The sequence below is a fragment of the Dermacentor andersoni genome, chromosome 7 (genome assembly GCF_023375885.2).
Source record: "Dermacentor andersoni chromosome 7, qqDerAnde1_hic_scaffold, whole genome shotgun sequence".
Taxonomy (NCBI): Eukaryota; Metazoa; Arthropoda; class Arachnida; order Ixodida; family Ixodidae; genus Dermacentor; species Dermacentor andersoni.
In genome coordinates, this window is record NC_092820.1 from 41,312,387 (window position 1) to 41,332,018 (window position 19,632).

General features: G+C 52.1%; 1 protein-coding gene across 1 annotated transcript; it reads left to right on the top strand.

The window, feature by feature from the left end:
• Positions 1 to 239: 239 nt before the first annotated feature.
• LOC126535387 (uncharacterized) lies at positions 240 to 19,224 on the top strand. The gene is made up of 3 exons (XM_055073103.2): positions 240 to 4,859; positions 13,424 to 13,598; positions 18,199 to 19,224. The coding sequence occupies exons 1-3, from the start codon at positions 1,075 to 1,077 to the stop codon at positions 18,517 to 18,519; spliced, it is 4,281 nt and encodes a 1,426-aa protein (XP_054929078.1). The 5' UTR covers positions 240 to 1,074; the 3' UTR covers positions 18,520 to 19,224.
• The last annotated feature ends 408 nt before the right edge of the window (positions 19,225 to 19,632 follow it).

Genomic DNA, 19,632 nt, shown 5'->3' on the forward strand with positions numbered 1-19,632 from the left:
ATGGAATTGCCAACGTCAGACATTGCGCTTGCCCCGCGAAAGGAAGCCTCCGCAGAAGACCAAACTGTCTATGCACAGCCCGCAACGCGGCCGCTTGTCGCGTCCCAACATAAAGACAAAGGCCGGAGGAGCACAGGAGTTCTCTCACCAGCCTCGCCACTTGGAAAGCTTCCTGAGACGCGCGGTGCGAAAGCGCCGGTCCAGCAATTGAGTCCGACGGTAGCGAGCGGCGAGCCAGACAAGAGTCGGCTGGCCGGAGCGACTGTCTGTGATCCGATTAGAGTGTCGGCGTCAGACGCCTGCGTTGCGCTTGCCCCACAAAAAGAAGCCTCTAAGGAAGTATTAACCGCCTATGCAGAGCCTGAAACACGGGTGCTTGTCGCGTCCTACCATCAAGACAAAGGCCGAAGGAGCACAGGTGTTCTCTCACCAGCCTCGCCACCTGAAAAGCTTCCTGAGACGTACGATGCGAAAGCGCCGGTCCAGCAATTGAGTCCGACGGTAGCGAGCGGTGAGCCAGACAAGAGTCGGCTGGCCGGAGCGACTGTCTGTGATCCGATTAGAGTGTCGGCGTCAGACGCCTGCATTGCGCTTGCCCCACAAAAAGAAGCCTCTAAGGAAGTATTAAACGCCTATGCAGAGCCTGAAACGCGGGTGCTTGTCGCGTCCTATCAAGACAAAGGCCGAAGGAGCACAGGTGTTCTCTCACCAGCCTCGCCACCTGAAAGGCGCCCTACAGCCAGAGCTAAAGCGCCATCTGACAAGTCACCTGCAACAAGCCCAGTAACGTCATCAAAAGAGGGCGAAACTGACACGAATAGACCAAAGACGAAGGCGCGTGCTCTTCGACCCCTCCTAGCGTCATTTGGACACTGTGCCGGATCAGCGTCGAGGTCATTGTCGCGCGCAACGTCACCTAATTACGGTTCCTTCTCGCCGGGTATTGTTTCACCGGGATCATCATTTTCCCCAGCTTCAAACGAAGGAAGCGTTAAAACGAAACCACTGTATAGAGAACTGCTCGCCGCGGTAAGTCCTGACGCAGATGCAGGCCTCAAGATAGCGCAGTCCACGATGTCGCCAAGTTCTGGCATGCCCTTGGTAAATTCTCCTTATGCAGCCGCATTGTCACCAAATGTTCTGAGCGGCAGTTCTTCGCCACATGCATCGAGGGCTTATGCCACGAGTCTCCCCGGCAAAGTGCCCATTTACAGATCGTTAGTAGCTTCTGTAGGACGACCTCGTAGCACCACTACACCTGCTTCGTCCCCTCAATCACACGATCATGAACAATTTGTAACAGAGCGCCGCGAACTTCAGAGCCCTTCGTCGAAATCTGAGACCAAGGCAAACAACGTTAAGGAATCTTCGGTGAAAACATTGCAAGCGGAACTTGCTGATATGGGCAAGATTCAAACTAAGAAGACGTCTGGGAAATCTTCACCGGTAGGACACGCCAGTGAGAGCAAAACTACAGCCAAAGCTCCACCACCTAAGGAGTCTTCGGTCAAAGCAGTACCAGCAGGACCCACCAGTAAGAGTAAAACTGCACCTAAGGAACCTTCGGTGGAAGCAGTAGGGACAGGCCGCACCAGTACAAGTAAAACTCCACCACCTAAGGAGTCTTCGCCGAAAGCAACAGTAGCGGGACACACCATTGGAAACAAAACTCTGCCACCCAAAGAGTCTCCGGTGAAAGCAGTACCGGCAGGACTCGCCACTGCGAACAAAGCTCCACCTAAGGAGTCTTCAGTCGGACACACTAATGCGAATAAAGCGCACGACATTAACTTGTCGGAAATTCCAGGTCGCTCTGACAAATTCCCGGAGAAGCGACTGGCTACAGAAGAGTTGCAGAGCGTTGGAAACAAAACTCTTCCACACAAAGAGTCTCCGGTGAAAGCAGTACCGGCAGGAGTCGCCACTGCGAGCAAAACTCCACCTAAGGAGTCTTCGGTCGGACACACTAATGCGAATAAAGCGCACGACATTAACTTGTCGGAAATTCCAGGTCGCTCTGACAAATTCCCGGAGAAGCGACTGGCTACAGAAGAGGTGCAGAGCGGCGCTTACAAAGACGTCCCTGAGGAGCGCACCAGCATGTTAGAGACAACGCAGCAGAGTTGTAGGACGCGAACGAGCTTCGCTAGCGTCACCACTTACAGGACTACAGATAACAGCATGACTTCAACAAAGACTGAAAACGTAGATCCTACAACAACCTCGAAAAGTTACGATCAGAAAAGTGTGATTGAAGGCGAAGCAAAGCTTGCCAAGCACTTTTTGCCGAAAGACGTGGATCCTGCAAGGGCAGGCAGCGATACACCATGCTCAGCGCCAGTGCCTCACATGGAAGCACAGAAAGAGCAAAGGTCTTCATATAGAGAGAGTTCGGAGAAGGATGAAAAATGTCGCAAGCCATCAGCGGCGGAGCGTCCCGTGGACCCCAACATGGTGCTTGTGCCGAATTCCAAACCAGTTGCAGGAACGCAATTGTCGCAACAAGTGATTGGGAGGCCGCCCGGAAGGAAGGCCCAAAACATTTTTCTGTTTGCGGGGTTGGAAGGGGAAGCCAGGCTTCCTAAAGTATTTCCGGCAGAGGCAGTCTCCAAAGGGCAGGAAAACCAGAAACCCAGTTCACCACAAACCATCGGAAAACCACAAATCAAGCCTTCTGAAAAAGCACCAACGCCGGCATCCGTAACAACTGCGCACGGTGCTCAACCTCTGAAAGCGTCTGCACATTTGAGCCAGCCAGGGATGAGCGGGGCTGGTGAGGCATTGCCGCAACTAAAAAATAAGCATGGCGCGGCTGAGCCCTCGGCGGAAGCTTCTATGGTTAAGCTGTCTGAAATCCGAGAGGGCGACGACAATGAGTTCGAGTTTCCGGCGTACAGACAGTACACTGCAATGTTTCAATCCCCTCAACCCGCCGAAGTCATGTCGCCATCTGTGTCTTGGGAACAAGGCGAGCTCAAGAAAAAGAAAAAGCACAAATCGAAGAGGCACAAGGGCGCTGACGTTGCTGGAATGGGACCGGAAGGCAGAAAGACGGAAGAGCCGAGTCCACAGACGAATGCGGCGGGAGCTGTGGGTGCAGCACCGGAAGGGAACAGCCAGGCACCACACGCCATGGAGCACGACCAGGATTACGGTTACATGTCGTGCTGCCTGACGGTTCTGTTTGTGTTAGCCGTGATGCTTCTACTGCTAGGGCTCGCTCACGTGGTCGACATTACTTGGTCCACGGTTGCGCTGAATAACACCGTCACGGAGGCGACTGGGGCCAGTTCTGTGGCCGCCGCCGGCCTCTTGTTCTGCTCGTCCGAACTCTGCAACCGCGAAGCAGACTACATCAAATCCCTCTTGGAGGGCAGCACCGCGGGGCCGTGCGAGAATTTCTACGAACACGTGTGCGGGTCCTGGGCTACGGCGCACCCGCTGGGCAAGAACAAGGGCACCGGCGCTATGGTATCGACCGACACCATCATTCAAGATCAGCTGGTCGCAAGTCTTCTGGCGCTGCTGCCGTCGACCCAGGAGTCTGACGTCAGCTTGGCCGTGTCTCTATACAATGCGTGCGCTGATCGCAGCAAGGAATCCTCAGCGACTGCGTCCGTGACGCGTCTCCTCAGCTCTTGGGCGATAAAGCAGTGGCCGAGAGAAGCTGCTGCCACTACGCGAGAATCGTGGACCTTTGCCGGTCAAATTATGCGAGACCTAGGCTTAGCCACATTCCTTGATATGGTAAACGGCGCGGGTCCCGGTGAGGCTACTGTCGTCGAACTGAGCAAACCTAAGCACGTCTTCTCGTGCAACGACGCTTTAAGACCCTCTGTGGTGATGCAGTTCCGCGACGCTGTGAGCGACATCGCCTCCGCGTTTAGCGAAAGGCCAGACACAGCGCTTATCGACGAAATTATGACTGTGTTCATTCGTCTCGCTTCGAGCCCGCGAGAGCCTAGCGTCGCTGAACTAGAAGAGCTCAAGTACGGCGGCTACGTCGTGGTTAAACTTTCCGAAGTAGACGCGGCGATCACCGAATTCTTGCGCGTGGCGTTCGACGGTGCCTCTATGTTCGATACGACGACGACCGTGAAGCTAAAGTCATCCCGATACGTCCGGAACTACCTCCCCGCTGCGCTGCGCGAACTTCCTGCCAGGGCTGTTATGAACTACGAAGCTTTCCTCGCGCTCGTACGGTTAGCCCCCTTCCTGCCGGAAAAGCACTCAGCATTGCGCCAGCTGTTCTTCATGGATCTCCGTGGCAGGACGCTCGCCGATGCCGCGGACTCCAGTACGCTGTGCTTAATGGCTGTGGAGACCGTACTGCCTTCCTGCCTCGTCAAACTCTCGGCGAGCCTGTTCCGTACGGACGACGAGCGTGGGCTTATTGCAGACAGGCTGGCGCATTTGGAGAACGTCTTCAGCCGCCGCATTTCTAACCTGGCCTGGATCAGCGAGTACGAGGCGCTCGTCCACCGCTATCAGCTCAAGCGACGGCGAGTGGCACTCTTCGGACACGGGAACGAGTCTTGCGTAGACGCCTCTCCCGCAGCCGGCTACCCGGCGGAAAAGCCCGCTGAGTTCTACCACGCCGTCGCACGTTCCCAGCAGCGGGCGAAGCTACAAGCCAAGAGCACCAGCAGCCTTCCACCCACCCTGTTGTCTCCGATGCGTACGCATGCCAGCTACGACGCGTCGAGACGGCGCGTCCCTGTTCCCGTCGCACTGTTCAACGCATCGGTGCCCAGTAACGACAGCCTGTTCACGTTGCACCTGTCCCGCTACGCTGTGCGCTTCTACCACGCACTGGTGGAGAGGCTGTTTGACGCCGCCTACGAAAGCGATTCGCTAGGGTAAGTATGCGCCTATTTTAGAGCGGCACAATCGGCGCCTCGTTGCCGGTACTGTACGTCCTCTCATCTTTTTTTAAAACCATGTCTGTGTTCTTTACTGCGGACGTGAAATATTACCTCGTTCGTCCGACTGCGATCATTCCGACTGCGAGCACGCTCAAGGAACTACTGGTGAGGTACTCCTCGCTTAGAAAAGGCCTAAAGTGGGACAGTACTCGAACATTGTCTTGCGTGTATATAGTCGAAGGTTACTTAGACTTAGTTCCTTAGTTGCAGTATAGTACACGAGCCGGCTTTCAAACTGCTAAACGTGCCTTTGCACCATGGTTGAGCTCTTTCGTATAGTGTCCCTTGTGCTATACAGCTATTATAGTCGTATTACTTCGAGACACGTGGTTGCGTATACGAGTAGCTGCGTTCCGAGACGTGGAGGATCGTTCCTTTATGAACAAAAAGAAACGCGGACAGCCAGCGCGTGCATACTGACAAGTGCATACTGTCAGCGCGGCCAGTGACGGGAGAGTGAAAATATATTGGGTATTTCAATATAAGGGGTGGGTCCTTATCCCAGGCAGCCTTCTACCGTCTTGGCTCGGCCGAGCTTCTCGACCAGCAGGAGTTGATCTTCAGGAATGGAGCTGGGCAGCAGTATCTCGCACTGCTCCGTGAAATGGGAAGGAGGTGGTAGGTCTGGGTTGTTGAAACGTTCCTATGTTGTGTGTCTGAGATGCCTGGCTGATTGCAGTATTGCGCGTTGGATGGTCTGGGGAGTAGCATATGCATCCTGGCCTGTTAATCTGTGTCTTGATTAGTCTGTTGCCTTGCTCTTTGTGAGGTTTGGGTGCCGCGATTGGTGTGTTCTGTTGAGTTTGTACTCGAAGCAAAGAATACGACGACGAAAGACAACCTGATTTTTTGGTAGCTCGTGAAGGGTGGGAGTTCCAGTGTCTATTCCGTGGCCTGATGGGCGAGACATCGGGTCGTAAGATGGGCGCGTTCGTTCTCTCATGAAGTAGTGGACCGGGGTCCCCACGATGTGAACCGTTCCTGCCCGGTACCTTGTTTCGTGGGTTCCACCCAGCCTGATTGCGGCATGCCTCTTGTCAATCCGTGGCTATGGTGGATGTTCTGGTTGGCTTGAGGGCGAGAGCGATGGCAAGCTCTTCTGTGTCTTTTGCCGTAGCTCGCGGGATGGAAACGCGCTGGTCAGGTGCTCGCACCCGTCCGTCACCACGGCCACCCTGGCTCTTTTGCCGCTGTGGTGGCTGCGTTGGTGTACCTCGTTGTGGGGATTCGTGAGCACGCATTATTTGGTGCTTATGCTCTTGCCTCACTCTGACTCTCACTGTGGTTCGGGTGTATGTTTCGAGGGGTCGGGTGCACAATTACGTGTTGACGCCGCGATTTCGGTATCGCCTGCGGCTGAGGCTGGTCTCGCGGAACGTACTTAAGTTAGGTCAGCACTTTGCGGCCCGTTTGTGTTTGAGCTAGCCTTGCCCTTTCATTTGACAAGTAGCCTCCAATGAGTTCCTCCACGGTGTCATATGTAGCCACATATGGAGGAACTTGTCTGTGGATGCGCTCTTAGGTAATCCGAGTGGTTGTTTCAGTGTCTCGTGTATGAGCATTACCTTTTTTCATGCCTCTGTGTCGGGTCGTGATTCTGCAGGTTGTACACATGACTTGCTCGGAAGTATTTGTGAGTTGTTCCACCATTGCGTTGTTATTGCCGTCCGCCAGGGTGAGCACGCTCAGGATCTTGAGGGTCTTGCTTGGCTTAATGTCATGCCTTTCGAAGATAACCTTGATGTTGTCTACGTCCTCCTTGGTTGTGTGCCGCCTCACCAGTAGAAGCTTGGACTTCTGCGGTGAGCAGGACAGCTTGCAGCTATTTGGGCATTGATGCACCGTTGCGGCGGCGAGCTGGAGCGTGTCGGACAACCTCCATCAGCTCTATCCGGAACACGGTGATCCAGAACAACGAATACAGTGTGGGAGATACGGGGTTCTCCTCCGTACTCTTGGGACAAAGGAACGACAGTACATAGTAGTGCAAACAATCACAAGGGCATTTATTGCACCTTTCATAGATCAATGCCTGCTAGCCGAGTTGCTATCCCCAAAACATGCCGATGGGCGCGCGACAAATCTAGAAGTCCGACTTACCGCGACCGCATTGCGAGCGAATATGTCCGCCCCATGCTGGATCCCAACGCCTGGTCGTTCGCGTGTACGGTCACGCGAATGGTGTCCAAGGCGGCCACGTGAGACGGTCTCGCAGAAGCATGGGTCGGCGCGGCACGGCACGTCCGTACCGCTTCCTTCCCGAACCCAAAGAGACCAAGCGCCTTCCCTTCCGGCGCCCAAGTAACCCCGCAGCAGCGCGACAGTCGCGCCATCTCTCGCACCGCGCTTGTTTCTCTCGCACCGCGCTCCGACCGCCAGGCCACGCGAGCCGTGCGGGAAAACAGCATATCAGGGGATGCGCTATGCGGGAAAAACATCAGGGGACGCGCGAGAGTCGCGCATCCCCACAACAGATACACTCGATTATTACCATGCGCCTCCTGTATCCACAGTAACGCAGCTTCGCTTCAGTGTGGGAGTCGGAGGCTTCTCGGGCATCTCGCTCTTCAATGTTTGCTCTTTGACTCTGCCACCTCTCAATAAACCACACTGAATACCTACCTCAAAAGAAGCAAAGTGTAAGCGCACTTTAAAACAGCCTTGGAAAAGCATACAACCAGTTCACCACTGAAGCAACGAATGGCTACATTTATATTGTCCGTTATTGTCGACTTCTATTTGCCAGTAGCCAGACTTGAGGTCCATCGACGAGAAGTATTTAGCGTTGCAGAGCCGATCCAATGCGTCGCCTATCCGTGGAAGGGGGTATACGGCCTTCGTGATCTTGTTCAGACGACGATAATCGACGCGGAGGCGTAGGGTTCCATCCTTTTTCTTCACCAGGACTACAGGAGATGCCCACGGGCTTTTCGACGGCTGGATGATGTCGTCGCGCAGCATTTCGTCGACTTGTAGCCTAATAGCTTCAGGTTCTCGCGTCGAAACTCGGTAAGGGCTCTGGCGGAGTGGTCGAGCGCACTCTTCGGTTATTATGTGATTCTTTGCAACTGGTGTTTGTCGAATCCTCGATGACGTCGAAAAGCAGCCTTTGTATCGTCGGAGAAGACTTCTGATCTGTTGCTGCTTACTAATAGAAAGACTTGGATTTACGTCGAAGTCTGGTTCAGGGGCTATGCTCATCGGGGTAGATGCGGCAGAATCCGAGAGGACAAAGGCATTGCTGAATTCCACAATTTCCTTGATGTATGCGATTGTCGTGTCCTTGTTGATGTGCTTGAACTCTTGGCTGAAGTTGGTTAGCATAACTTCCGCTTTCCCTCCGTGGAGTCGAGCGATCCCTCTTGCGACGCAAATTTCACGGTCGAGCAGTAGATTTTGGTCGCCCTCGATGACGCTTTCTACGTCAGCGGGTGTTTCGGTGCCGACGGCAATAATAATGCTGGAGCGTGGCGGGATGCTCACTTGATCTTCGAGCACACTCAAGGCGTGGTGACTACGAGAGCTCTCGGCGGTATCGCTTGATCTTCCGACAACGTTATCGATTTTGACTTCAGGTCTATGGTTGCGTCGTGTTGGCTCAAGAAATCCATGCTAAGAATGACGTCTCGTGAACACTGTTGGAAAATAACGAAGGTGGCAGGGTAAGTCCGGTCATGAACGGTAATCCTTGCCGTGCAGATTCCAGTCGGCGTAATGAAGTGTCCTCCAGCGGTCCGAATTTGCGGGCCTTCCCATGTATAGTCTTAACTTTTTTCAACGGGGCGGCGATGTGTCCACTCATGACGGAGTAATCGGCCCGTGTATCGACTAAGGCGGTGACTGCGTGGCCGCCGAGAAGCACGTCAAGGTCGGTGGTTCTTTGTCTTGCATTGCAGTTCGGTCTTGGCGTCGGATCACGGCTGCGTCGCGTTGACCTGTGGCTGGTATGTGACGTCATCAGGTTGTCCGTCGTCGTATTCTTTGCTTCCAGACTTCGTCGGGACAGCGGCGTGTCGTTATGTCGTCGAGGTAGTTTCTTCGGCGTCTTCATCGGTGGCGGAGGATCTTAGTCAGTTCGACGAAGAGCAACCGCGCCTCCATCGGTTGCTGCTTTTAGTTTTCTGGATATGGGCTCGCTGACCGGCCCCGGGCTGGGCCAGTGTATGGTCGGCGCTGCGGCGACAGGTAGCGGCGACAGGTAGCGGCGACAGTGCCTGGTGATTGCGAACGCGACGGTCGTCGAGAGCTCCACTGAGTGGCGGCGAGGTAGTCGGCGATATCGCGAGGTCGTTCGCCAATCTGTGGTCGCGGCGCGTTAACGGCGAACCCTTGGAGTCCCATCTCCCGGTATGAGCATCGGCCGTAGATGTGCCCGGCTTCTCCGCAGTGACAGCAAAATGGACGGTGGTCGGGGGCGCGCCAAACGTCAGTCTTCCTTGGAATGCCGCGTGGGGTGACGGGTTGGCGTGCTGGCGGCGGGGGTGGTGGTGGACGACGGAACTGTGTCGTCACTGGGCCCTGCCGTGGGCGCGGAGGGGGAACATAACGGCGGGCTACAGCGGCGTATGTCATCGCTTGCGGCTGAGGCTGCGGCGATTCAGGAGCTACTCCGAGTTGTTGTTGGAGCTCCTCACGTACGGCGTCGGCAATCGAAGCCACTTGAGGCTGTGATGACAGGAACAGCTTCTGTAGCTCCTCCCGCACGACCACTCGAATAGTCTCGCGCAGGTCGTAAGTGTAGTGACTGAACTCCGGCGTCGAGTTAGTGCGGCGGTTGAATTGCCGGTTCCGCATTTCCAGTGTCTTCTCGATGCTAGTGGCCTCGCGAAGAAACTCGTCGACAGTCTTCGGTGGGCTTCGTACCATTCCAGCGAAAAGTTCCTCCTTTACACCACGCATCAATAGGCGGACTTCTCCTCGGACATATCCGGGTCGGCATCGTGGAACAGACGGCTCATTTCTTCCGTAAAGATGGCAACGTTCTCGTTAGGTAGCTACACTCGGGCGTCCAGCATAGCTTCGGCCCTTTCCTTGCGCACGACGCTCGTAAAGGTGCGCAGGAAGCCTCTACGGAACAGGTCCCATGTTGTCATGGTCGACTCCCGGTTCTCAAACCACGTTCTGGCTGCGCCTTCTAAGGCGCAGTATACATGCCGCAGCTTGTCGTCGGAGTCCCAGTTGTTGAAAGTCGCGATTCGTTCGTAGGTCTCCAGCCAGGATTCCGGGTCTTCAGTAGCTGCTCCATGAAAGGTCGGTGGGTCCCGAGGTTGTTGCAGGTAACGGGGAACGCTGAGGCAGCCATTGGGGTTGTCTTGGCCACGATCTTCTTTGTCGTCTCAGGTAGAAGTCCGTGCTCTGGGTGCAGTCCTTGCTGTCGGCAGCTAGCACGCTGGTCTTGGGCGATGTTGGTTTTGTCCTCGGGCTTCGGGCTTGGATCGCGGCTTTGCGGGGGCGTTCGGTACATGAACGCACAAGCACCTCCACCAGATGTCACGTGGTGGTGACGTTGAAGAACACAGTAGCAATACTGTGAAAGACTAACTTTTATTGGGCGAACCTGTGCCCACAAAAACAGGCTACACTTATAGCACAACGATAGCGGCGAACACGGTCCGCGATCGTCAAAAATCTGATCAGCTGGTCAAGCGCGTCGGCTTTTATACATCAGTCGTTGAATGTTCCAGAGTAATCGTTGGGACCCGCGTGCCATCCACAAAGTTCTACATCATTCGCGTCGCGCCCACATGCGATCAGATTACACAAGGGTCCGTCACACACAGCGGATGGAAGCAGCGATAACATTCCAGAAACTTCCGATACATGCAGGCGCGTCCTGCGCTGTGCGATAACATTTGTTAGGCGGTGAAACGTGTCTCCCGATAAAGATAAACAAGTACATGTGTCAATATGCGCAAAGTAGTCGCAGGGTGGCCGGATCATAAGAAATCTCCAGACAAACAAAATTGGGGTTAAAGTGCAAACTACATGCCTTCTTAAGTCACGGATCGCAGCGTATATACGAATATTCTTGGAATGAAAAACTGTAAGGTCAGTGCATTAAGCCAGTACTAGTATATAACCTGTACGTCCGAAACTCAAAATAAGACATACGTAATTGAAATAGCAAAGAAGCTAAAGATGGGACAACTACCGATGGAATGGCAGGAGAATGTGGGCAGCTGCGGCTGTATAACGTAAAACTATTCCATTCTGAGCTTATTCCAAAGTCCGGACGCCAAACTTCCGTAGCCACCGATACAAGCATCGGGTGGTGACCCGCAGCGTTGTTTGAATAGCCCAATCAATCGCTCTCTCCGCTTATAGGAGGCCACTTTCGTTTGCTTTCAAAGCGAATAGCATTGCCCACTTCGACAGATTTTTCTTTTTTTTTCCTTTTTTATCTAATTACCTGCCAAGATGAGAGGAGCGCACAGGAATGGAAAGAGCTGGTGCAGTGAAAGTAGATAACCGGACGAGGGAGATTGGTGCCGGCGTCTGTGACTGGTCCGGTTCCTCTTGCTTAGCTAGCGGACACCGGTCGAAAAAGGCGGCGGCGTGCAACGGAAAATTAAAACGCCGCTAAAACGGGTATGTGGCGAAACGTAGATGTCAGAGCGATGTTGCATATATTGCCATGCAAAAATGTGTATCATACGAAAAGGAATGCATTCCTGCCGGTGGCTCTAAGTAGCCAGTGCCAGAGCGATCGGTGGAGTGCTATCTTCTATTCCTTTCGCAAGGAAGCCCCACTGTCCGGTGATTCCGAAAAAGAAATATGAAGGTCTTGCTCGGCATAATAAGGCAACTTCAATGAGTACACGTCACTTTGACGTGGTGAGTTATTTTTGGTTCTGTGACATTGCGTTGCAAACAGACAACGTGGGGGCAGCCCGAAAAAAATATTAAGGAATAGCGGTGCACTAATGGCGAAAAAGTCATAGGATCGGAAAAAAATCTTCTGTTCTTTTGTTCAGCGTAATTTTGCATAATGAGTGTACGCGTCTTATTTGTCGTCTCGCAATTTTCACAATGCCGCGTGACAGACAGGCCAAGTGGTCCTGGCCAAAATTTTTTCCTCAGCCGTAGAGGGATATTAGAAAAAAATGCAATAGAGACAGATTATAATAGTGACGTTTAACACCACTGATTATATACTTGAGATTAGGCCGGACAGGATATGTAAGGAATGGAGCAGATAACCGGTATTCAAGCGTCGGAACGGGCGCTGAGGGAACAGAGGCACAGTCTGGGACGGCCAAGGATTGGATGTCTTAACGTCTTGAATTTGAATTTATTTGCTGCAAACTGCAACAAAAGCGTGGTGTGGGTGACCAGCAAGAAATGTTTAGAACTGCTTGATGGGACCTGATCACCACAACATTTGAGCAGCACACAGAGATTTGGTGATGAGTACAAAAAAATATCAATCTATACAATGCAATAGATTTCATCGAGCAGGTTCCGCAAATCAAACATGTGCCTACAAAAAGAACAAGTTCAAATCAGACATAAAATCGTAACGAAGCGCAATGAAGCAGCACGATATAAAGCAATACCCGAAAGCGTTCAAGGCTCCTCGCAAAATTGCATCACAGGCCGGAAGAACTTCAGTGAAGTGGTCTCTTATTCAAAAATATACTGCAGTTCACGTAATGATGAGTTCACTTTTGAAGAAATTAGGAAAAGGGATTGGGGGGAGTCGGCGGATGCATGCGAGAGAACTTCGTCCTGCTAGCAGGTACAAACGCGCACCGGTGCCTATATTGTAGATCAGCTCACCGATCACCCATCGGCTACTGTATATGTTGTACAACGGTGTTTGTGGTGTAAAGGCTATTGTGCTTCGACGGGTGATGCTTGCGTTTGGTACAAGGCCAGTATAGTTCGCTGTGTATCCTTCCATGCAGTAGCCCCATCGACGCAAACTTGCTAATGTGCAGAGCATTCTCGCTGTTTACCGACGCATATTGTGCCGATGTCCTGGGGAGGTGGCAGCTGGCCCTTCTGGGAATAATTACCGTGTTGATCTTTTTGCATCACCACGACTGGTCAACTGTTCGGAAGGACAATAAGTAAATGAGCTGCGCTGAACTAGCTTGCCGTCAGCGAAGTCCTTAAGCCAGAGAAGACGCAAGAACACAGGGTGGACTCGGAGTTCCCGCTCTAGCCCTTGGGTAAGCACAGCAGCTTCTCGGGGCAGCTTAATCGTGTACCAATAAAAAGGAACGCACGACATTTCAAAGAAATAAAAGTCCCAGCTCTACAAGTTCTGCAAATTTTAGGAAGAAAAAAAAGACCCGAATGTGCGGAAGCCCGTGACGTCATACTAACATGCTGTTGCTGCAGATCAAGCGTGAACTTCAAAAGCGAAAGAAATACTTTAGCCTTAATGTCCTGCGCTAAAGAGCGGTCTTTTCCATCTACATTAGTTGATATCGAGTCCTGAAAAAAAAAAAGATGGCTGGATCTCAAGTGCTGATATTCATGCTGGGGTGCAGTTCCGCAGACGACCTTCAGAGGCGCCTGGAGCTTCTCCTGAACTGCTTCGAGGAAGACCTCGGGCAGCTGCCGCGTAGCCTCCGACGCCCAACGCCACCGCCCGACCCTGCGCTGTCCAGGGGCGCAGTGCTTGAGCAGACGGTGGCACTGCAGATTGCATACGGCGCCTTCAAGGTGCGCTTCCCCGATAGAAGTTGCGACCGCGCCTTCTCTTAATCGTATCGTTGCCCTCCTTACGGCTGCAATGGTCATGCTCCAAATAAAAAAAAAATATTGCCCGTTGCACATGCAGCGGTAGTCTTTTGAGCCGCGTCAGCATTCTCAGTGTCATAAAACTTGAGAACTGTGTTCGTGCATGTCGGTTGGAAAAGTCACTATACGCCGTGGCTTGGCAAACAGCCTCGCGAGAAATCTGGATTACGGTCACGAGAGCAATTTCCAGTTTTAATGTCACTACTACGCGGTTCGCTTTAGGAGTGCACGCGCCCAGCCCTTGTATACGCGAGGAATTGGAATGCATCATGTAACCGCACAAAAACAAGGGACAAAGAAGGAACACACAAGACAGGCGCGGAACTTCAACTAAGATTTAATCCTGGAAATCTCACATTTATACAGGCATCGTAATCACACTTGCTAATCATCAGACAGCCATCACTCGACGTTGGCATGCGGGCGTGAGTGCCGCAAATTTGCTTGTAAATATTTGAACTCTTTATCGCTCAATGACACTGAAGAGCTGCTTACGCAGCTCCCAGATTGCATTTTTATACAGTAAGCTTCATAGATTTTTCGGCTCAGTTGTGACGCAAACATCTTCAAGACTTTAGTGTCGCGGAACCTAGGCGTGCAATTACGACAGTGGCGACAATGGTCAGCCAGTTTGCCACCCCCCGCCAATCCTTCTACTCCTGCGCGGTGCTCCTGCAGTCTGACGTTTAGGCACAAGAGAGAGGTATCTGATACACTACCCCTATTCTGCATGGGACGAACCTGTCGACGTGCTTGATATCACATTCATTTCTTTTGTTCTTACCCTGCACCATGTTGCACATGCCCGCCAGTTTTTGGGCGCCGTGAAAACCACCGGTACTTCACATTTTTCAGCCACCTTTTTGAGGCGGTGGGAGATTTGGTGGTAGTACGGGATGGCAACAGGTCTACGACGTTGCGGCTCTACGCTTGGGCGGAGCTCTGATGGGCCCCGCGCTTCCTTGGCGAGGGTTTCTAGCACCGAGGTGACCATATCATGCTGAAATCCTGTGCTGTGCAGTCTTTGCAACTGTAAGAACACGCTATGTTGCATTTCATGCTGGCAGGACTTTGTCCCTTGTTTTTGTGCGGTTACATGATGCATTCCAATAACGACCACCAACTAGCCCGCTTATCCCTGTTAAGTATACGCGAGGCCCCGTTGCGCACACATTCAGCAAAATTACACCCTCGAGGGTGAGTTGGACGTGGAAATACCATTTTTGCACCCTTACTTCCCTCACTATTCAAAAAGTTTGCACCCTTTGGGGCTTGTCCCACCACAATAATCGTCATCTGCCTTGCGCACCTTTCCTTGCCTTAACGCTCCGCGCCCAGTACTTCAGGCCATGAACTACATGCGCGTCATCAGCTTGACATAGCATTCTCGACAGGAAGGTAGCGAGCGCAGAATTTTGAAGAACGGAAACGCAAGCAATGCAGGTGACGAATATCGCTGTGGGACAAGATCGGCCCCAAAGGTGTAAACTATTTTTAGAATGCTGATTTTTTGGTGCACTTGTTAGCAGCACACCCGCCGTGGTTGCTCAGTGGCTATGGTGTTGGGCTGCTGAGCACGAGGTCGCGGGATCGAATCCCGGCCACGGCGGCCGCATTTCGATGGGGGCGAAATGCGAAAGCACCCGTGTACTAAGATTTAGGTGCACGTTAAAGAACCCCAGGTGGTCGAAATTTCCAGAATCCTCCACTACGGCGTGCCTCATAATCAGAAAGTGGTTTTGGCACGTAAAACCCCACAATTTAATTTTTTTTTGTTAGCAGCACAACCCTAGTGCACCCTTTCGTTAATTTGAGAGTGCTAAAATGGTGTTTCGTGCGAAACATACACCTTACAGAACTTAAGGGTGCTCGGGTAGTCAACATTTCTCAGCAGTTTGTGCCAAGTCATTGTTCGAGCACGTCATATTGGTCACAGTAGGCTATGGCTGTCAACCGGCTACATCACGTACAGAGTTCTGCATATTTCGCTTAACGTGTTCGAGAAAGGTTTTGCGCTTACCACTGCACTGTTCTTGCTGAAATTTAGCTGAAGAATCGCATTTCGGGGTCCACGTTGTTCAGTGTAACACTTGCCACAGTTAATTGCCTTTGTTTACCAAAAAAAGTGACAATTTGCCTTCGTTTATGGGGATGGGACACGCGGCACTCCTCCCTGAAACGCTGCTTTCTGCAGCTGCCGGCAGGCGGCGACACAAGTTTATGTTTGCGTCGTCATGGCAGCAACTCGCATATACCCATAAGCGAAGACATCTTTACACTTTTTTTTAATCAAAACCAGGCAATTTACTTTGGCAAATGTTACACTGAACCAGGTGGGCTCCAAAATGCTATCTTTCTGAAGAATTGGAGTAACAACACTGCAGTGGCCAGCGCAAAATCTTTTTTCGAACACGTTAAACGAAAAATATTTAGGACCCCGTATATGGCTTTCCCTATGGTGAAGTGTAAATATATACCAGTGGCTTCATTTAGGTTCTTCCATCTTGATGTTGTTTTATAGATGCCAATTGTCAGCGAATTATTGTGTCAGGCAATCATAGTTCTTCAGACCCGCGCTCCATCACCGACGCCGACACAATGTTCCCCGCAATGAGTCTTGCGCTATGTCATACGGTATTGGTTGGAACAAATAGTCACAGGTGCATGCGGAGCAGTGCTCTACCCGTAGGAACATTTGTGTAGAGATGGCACGCCCCGGGGCGTAGTGGAAAGACTACATTGTCCTCTTTTCCCCTTCCTTCCTTTAACGTCATACTCCTAGCCTTGCTTAACTTGTTCCACCATGGTTCTAATTCATAGACCAGCTCATCATAGATCTGCTCATCTAGTTGTGTCGCTGGAGCTGTCAAGAGGTAACACTTCTGAATATATCTAGTTTCACCGTTCGAATCCACGCTGGGCGGCTTGTTTCTTTAAAAGTTCTTTGCGAACCTCGCGGGGTTTTGGGGTCGTGGGTTCGGCGGCCTGGCTGTTCTCCTGCAGAATAGGAAAACCAATCACAGCGGCATACGCGCGTGGCGTATGCCGGAAAAAAACACTGTGAGCTACCACACCCAAGTTTTCTGATCCCCTATTGCGAACTCTGCTTTTGTACGTCTCCGTTATTTGTCGTTTCCCTACTTTTACTCCGCCAATCCTCCAATCGCCTCTCACTAATGCCTATTGCGGACATGTTTATTTTTCCACTGGTCCCGCTGAACCCAAGCGCTTCAAGGAGGCCAGTGGTGCCTAAATCGACCGCTGGGTAGACGTCTTTACATTCTACGACCCAACCATAACCAGCACCATCTGTAGGGCATGCGGGGAAGAGGACGAGATCATTGAACACTATAGTAGTGCTACGGTGCAAGAACCTCTCCGCTTTTCCGCCAGATGACGCCACCTGATCCCGCGTGTTGGCATTTCGACCAGCTGGCGATGCCACATCAGGCAACTGGGACGAAGTGCTGCTGGCTGCGGCGAGCGTGACGAAAAGACAGCTCTCCGAGTTGTGGACCCTAGTGCGCCGCTAATGAACCGGCTCTCTCTCTCCTTTTCTTTTTTACAACGTTGTCTTTTTCTTTCTTTCTTTTCACTTTTTTATTATTTTCCTTTCTTTTTGGCCTGAGTTGGTTGGAATACTGTTCACCCGTCACCAAGGGTGCTGCCACAAGTTAGTTAAGCGGTGGCGCCGGCCGTCGGGGCGAAAGCAAAAGAAACTATAAAGCTCGCTTTAGCGCATCCGGGGTTGCACGGTATTGAATAAGTAAATGCTTCTTGCGGATAAAATGGGTTCAAATTGCGCTACATACGTATGCGCATGCTGCATCTGAAACCATGACGCATGGCGTCCGTCGTACTCGCTAGAAATCAGCAACTCTGCTTAATAGTATAAACTCCATGCAATAAGCGATCTTGCGCGCGACAACGACAAGCAACGATGGCTGTCGCGTTCGCTCGTCGCCTACAAATCGTACCCCATGCGAGCGATGACTTCGAGCGTCGTCTCCCTGGTGTTGCCTATGAGGGCAGCAGTAGAGGCGCCGAAACTAGCGTGACGCGTGTTTTATTACCTTAAGTTGATGTGTTTTACTGTAAAAGGCAGCATAAAATATTTCTGAAGGTCTTCCAGTAGGTTCTTATCCTTGCACTATAATAATTCAATCGTTTTTTCGTTTTGTGCCACAGTCGATAGTACTTGAGTGATGTACATCCAGTTGCGGCTTCGCGCTATTGGCTAGTCTCTCATAGCACTTCCGGGCGACGAGCGACGAATTCCAGACTGGCAGAACCGAGCGATCACAAGACCGGGCGAACTGTTCAAGCGACGGCCCGATCCGCCGCACGAAGCCGTCCCTCGTCGCTGTCGCGCACAAGATCGCGCTCATGGGGTTAACAAAATGCTCGGTATGATTTGGGTGTGCCCGTGCTAGTGTGTTGCATGTATCGACATAATGGCGCTCAAGCTATTTCATTCTTATTCTTTTAACACGAAACTGCTCTTCTTCTGTAACCTCTCCAGGAACTGTTGGCGGTTCAGCGTTCTCAAGTCGCTGACCGCCGGTACGCCAAGCTCCCAGACATGTCGTCCGAGCGTCTCTTCCTGGTGTACTATGCTCTGGACAACTGCGAGAGTAGCGACGAGGACTACCTGGAGCACGAGGGACACTTGCTGCCCGCCGCATATCGCGTCAACCTGCCGCTGCGCCACCTGGTGGAGTTCGCGCACGTCTTCGGCTGCAGCGCGGACTCGGAGGGCATGACGCGGTTCCCGCTTGGCAGGCGCTCCTCCTGCGCCGTTGTCCTGCCCGACTCGTGGACTATGGGCGGCCATCGCCGCTAGGTGGAGCCACCGACGCGTTGCAGGGTAGTGCGGCCCGAACGTCGTCGCCACACACATGGGGCACGCATTATACACGGTCACAGAACCAGCGGCTGGACACTCGTAATACGATGCCGAGGGCTTGTGCTAATATGCTTACGAGACAAAACATTGCGGATATACTTTGAGGCTTTATTTCGACTCTGAACAGTCAGCCTGCTTTCTAATTGATATATTTCTCAACGCCTTTTTTTTTTTTTTTTCAGGCAGTTGTGTTTCCTGGTCGGTTGTGGTTGACACGCCATGCACATCTGGCCAGGGCCACCACTATTGCTACTCTTCAATCACTATAGTTGTGTATCTGTCACTTCGCGTCTCGTTAACGCCGTTCCAGCGCTTCTTCTCCCTTATAAGTTGTTTTAATCTTCTTCCCTGCCTCAAGAGGCATTGTGCGCTGCATTGCAGAACGATCACGCGCGAAGTTCGACTCGCGCGATCTGGTATAACAACGCCGCGAGGATGCGTTTCCCTGAGTGAGCATGGTGAACGCCGGCATGAATTGTATGGGACTGTTGCTGATATTCCTGATATTCTTGTTCTTTCAGCGTGTATGTTTTACTTTGTCTTTTTGCTGCCACTCTAATATAGCAAAACTACTTTCGGTCGTGCCTGCGGCCCCAAATGCTTGGGGTCAATGAATAAATAAACTTTATGATGCCGTCATAATCAGGTGCAGCTTTTTGCGTCTTTTTTCACTTCTGCCTCCTTTCGCTTCAGCAGTTCGAGCATGCAGTTTGAACATGCAGTCGACTTCGTTCATGGTCCCGTCACATCTGTAAATCGATTAGGTGCTTGTTAACCAAGTGCCTGACAATAATTTCGCTTCCGGAATGCGTCCAGATCTGACAATGCGTGCGCAACGCCCAACCAAGGACCCAAGGGTTGGGGGACGCAAACTCCCGTTGTTGGCAATTTTCACTCTTTTCGTGCTCGCTTTAGGCTCTCTTGTAGGCTCGGCGGTTCGCCTCCCAACGCTTGCGTCTTCTAGATTACCCACGGAGGAAGGAAACTCGGGAGAGGCCCTGATGTCACTCTTTGTGAAGTGAAAGTGAAGCCGGAAGTTGGCGTTGCTCA

Bases quoted from the DNA above. Each gene is read 5' to 3' on its own strand.
- LOC126535387 (XM_055073103.2), top strand. From the start codon at position 1,075: ATGTCGCCAAGTTCTGGCATGCCCTTGGTAAATTCTCCTTATGCAGCC. The intron at 4,860-13,423 runs GTAAGTATGCGC...GCTGGGGTGCAG, and splicing joins TACGAAAGCGATTCGCTAGG to TTCCGCAGACGACCTTCAGA. The intron at 13,599-18,198 runs GTGCGCTTCCCC...TAACCTCTCCAG, and splicing joins TTGCATACGGCGCCTTCAAG to GAACTGTTGGCGGTTCAGCG.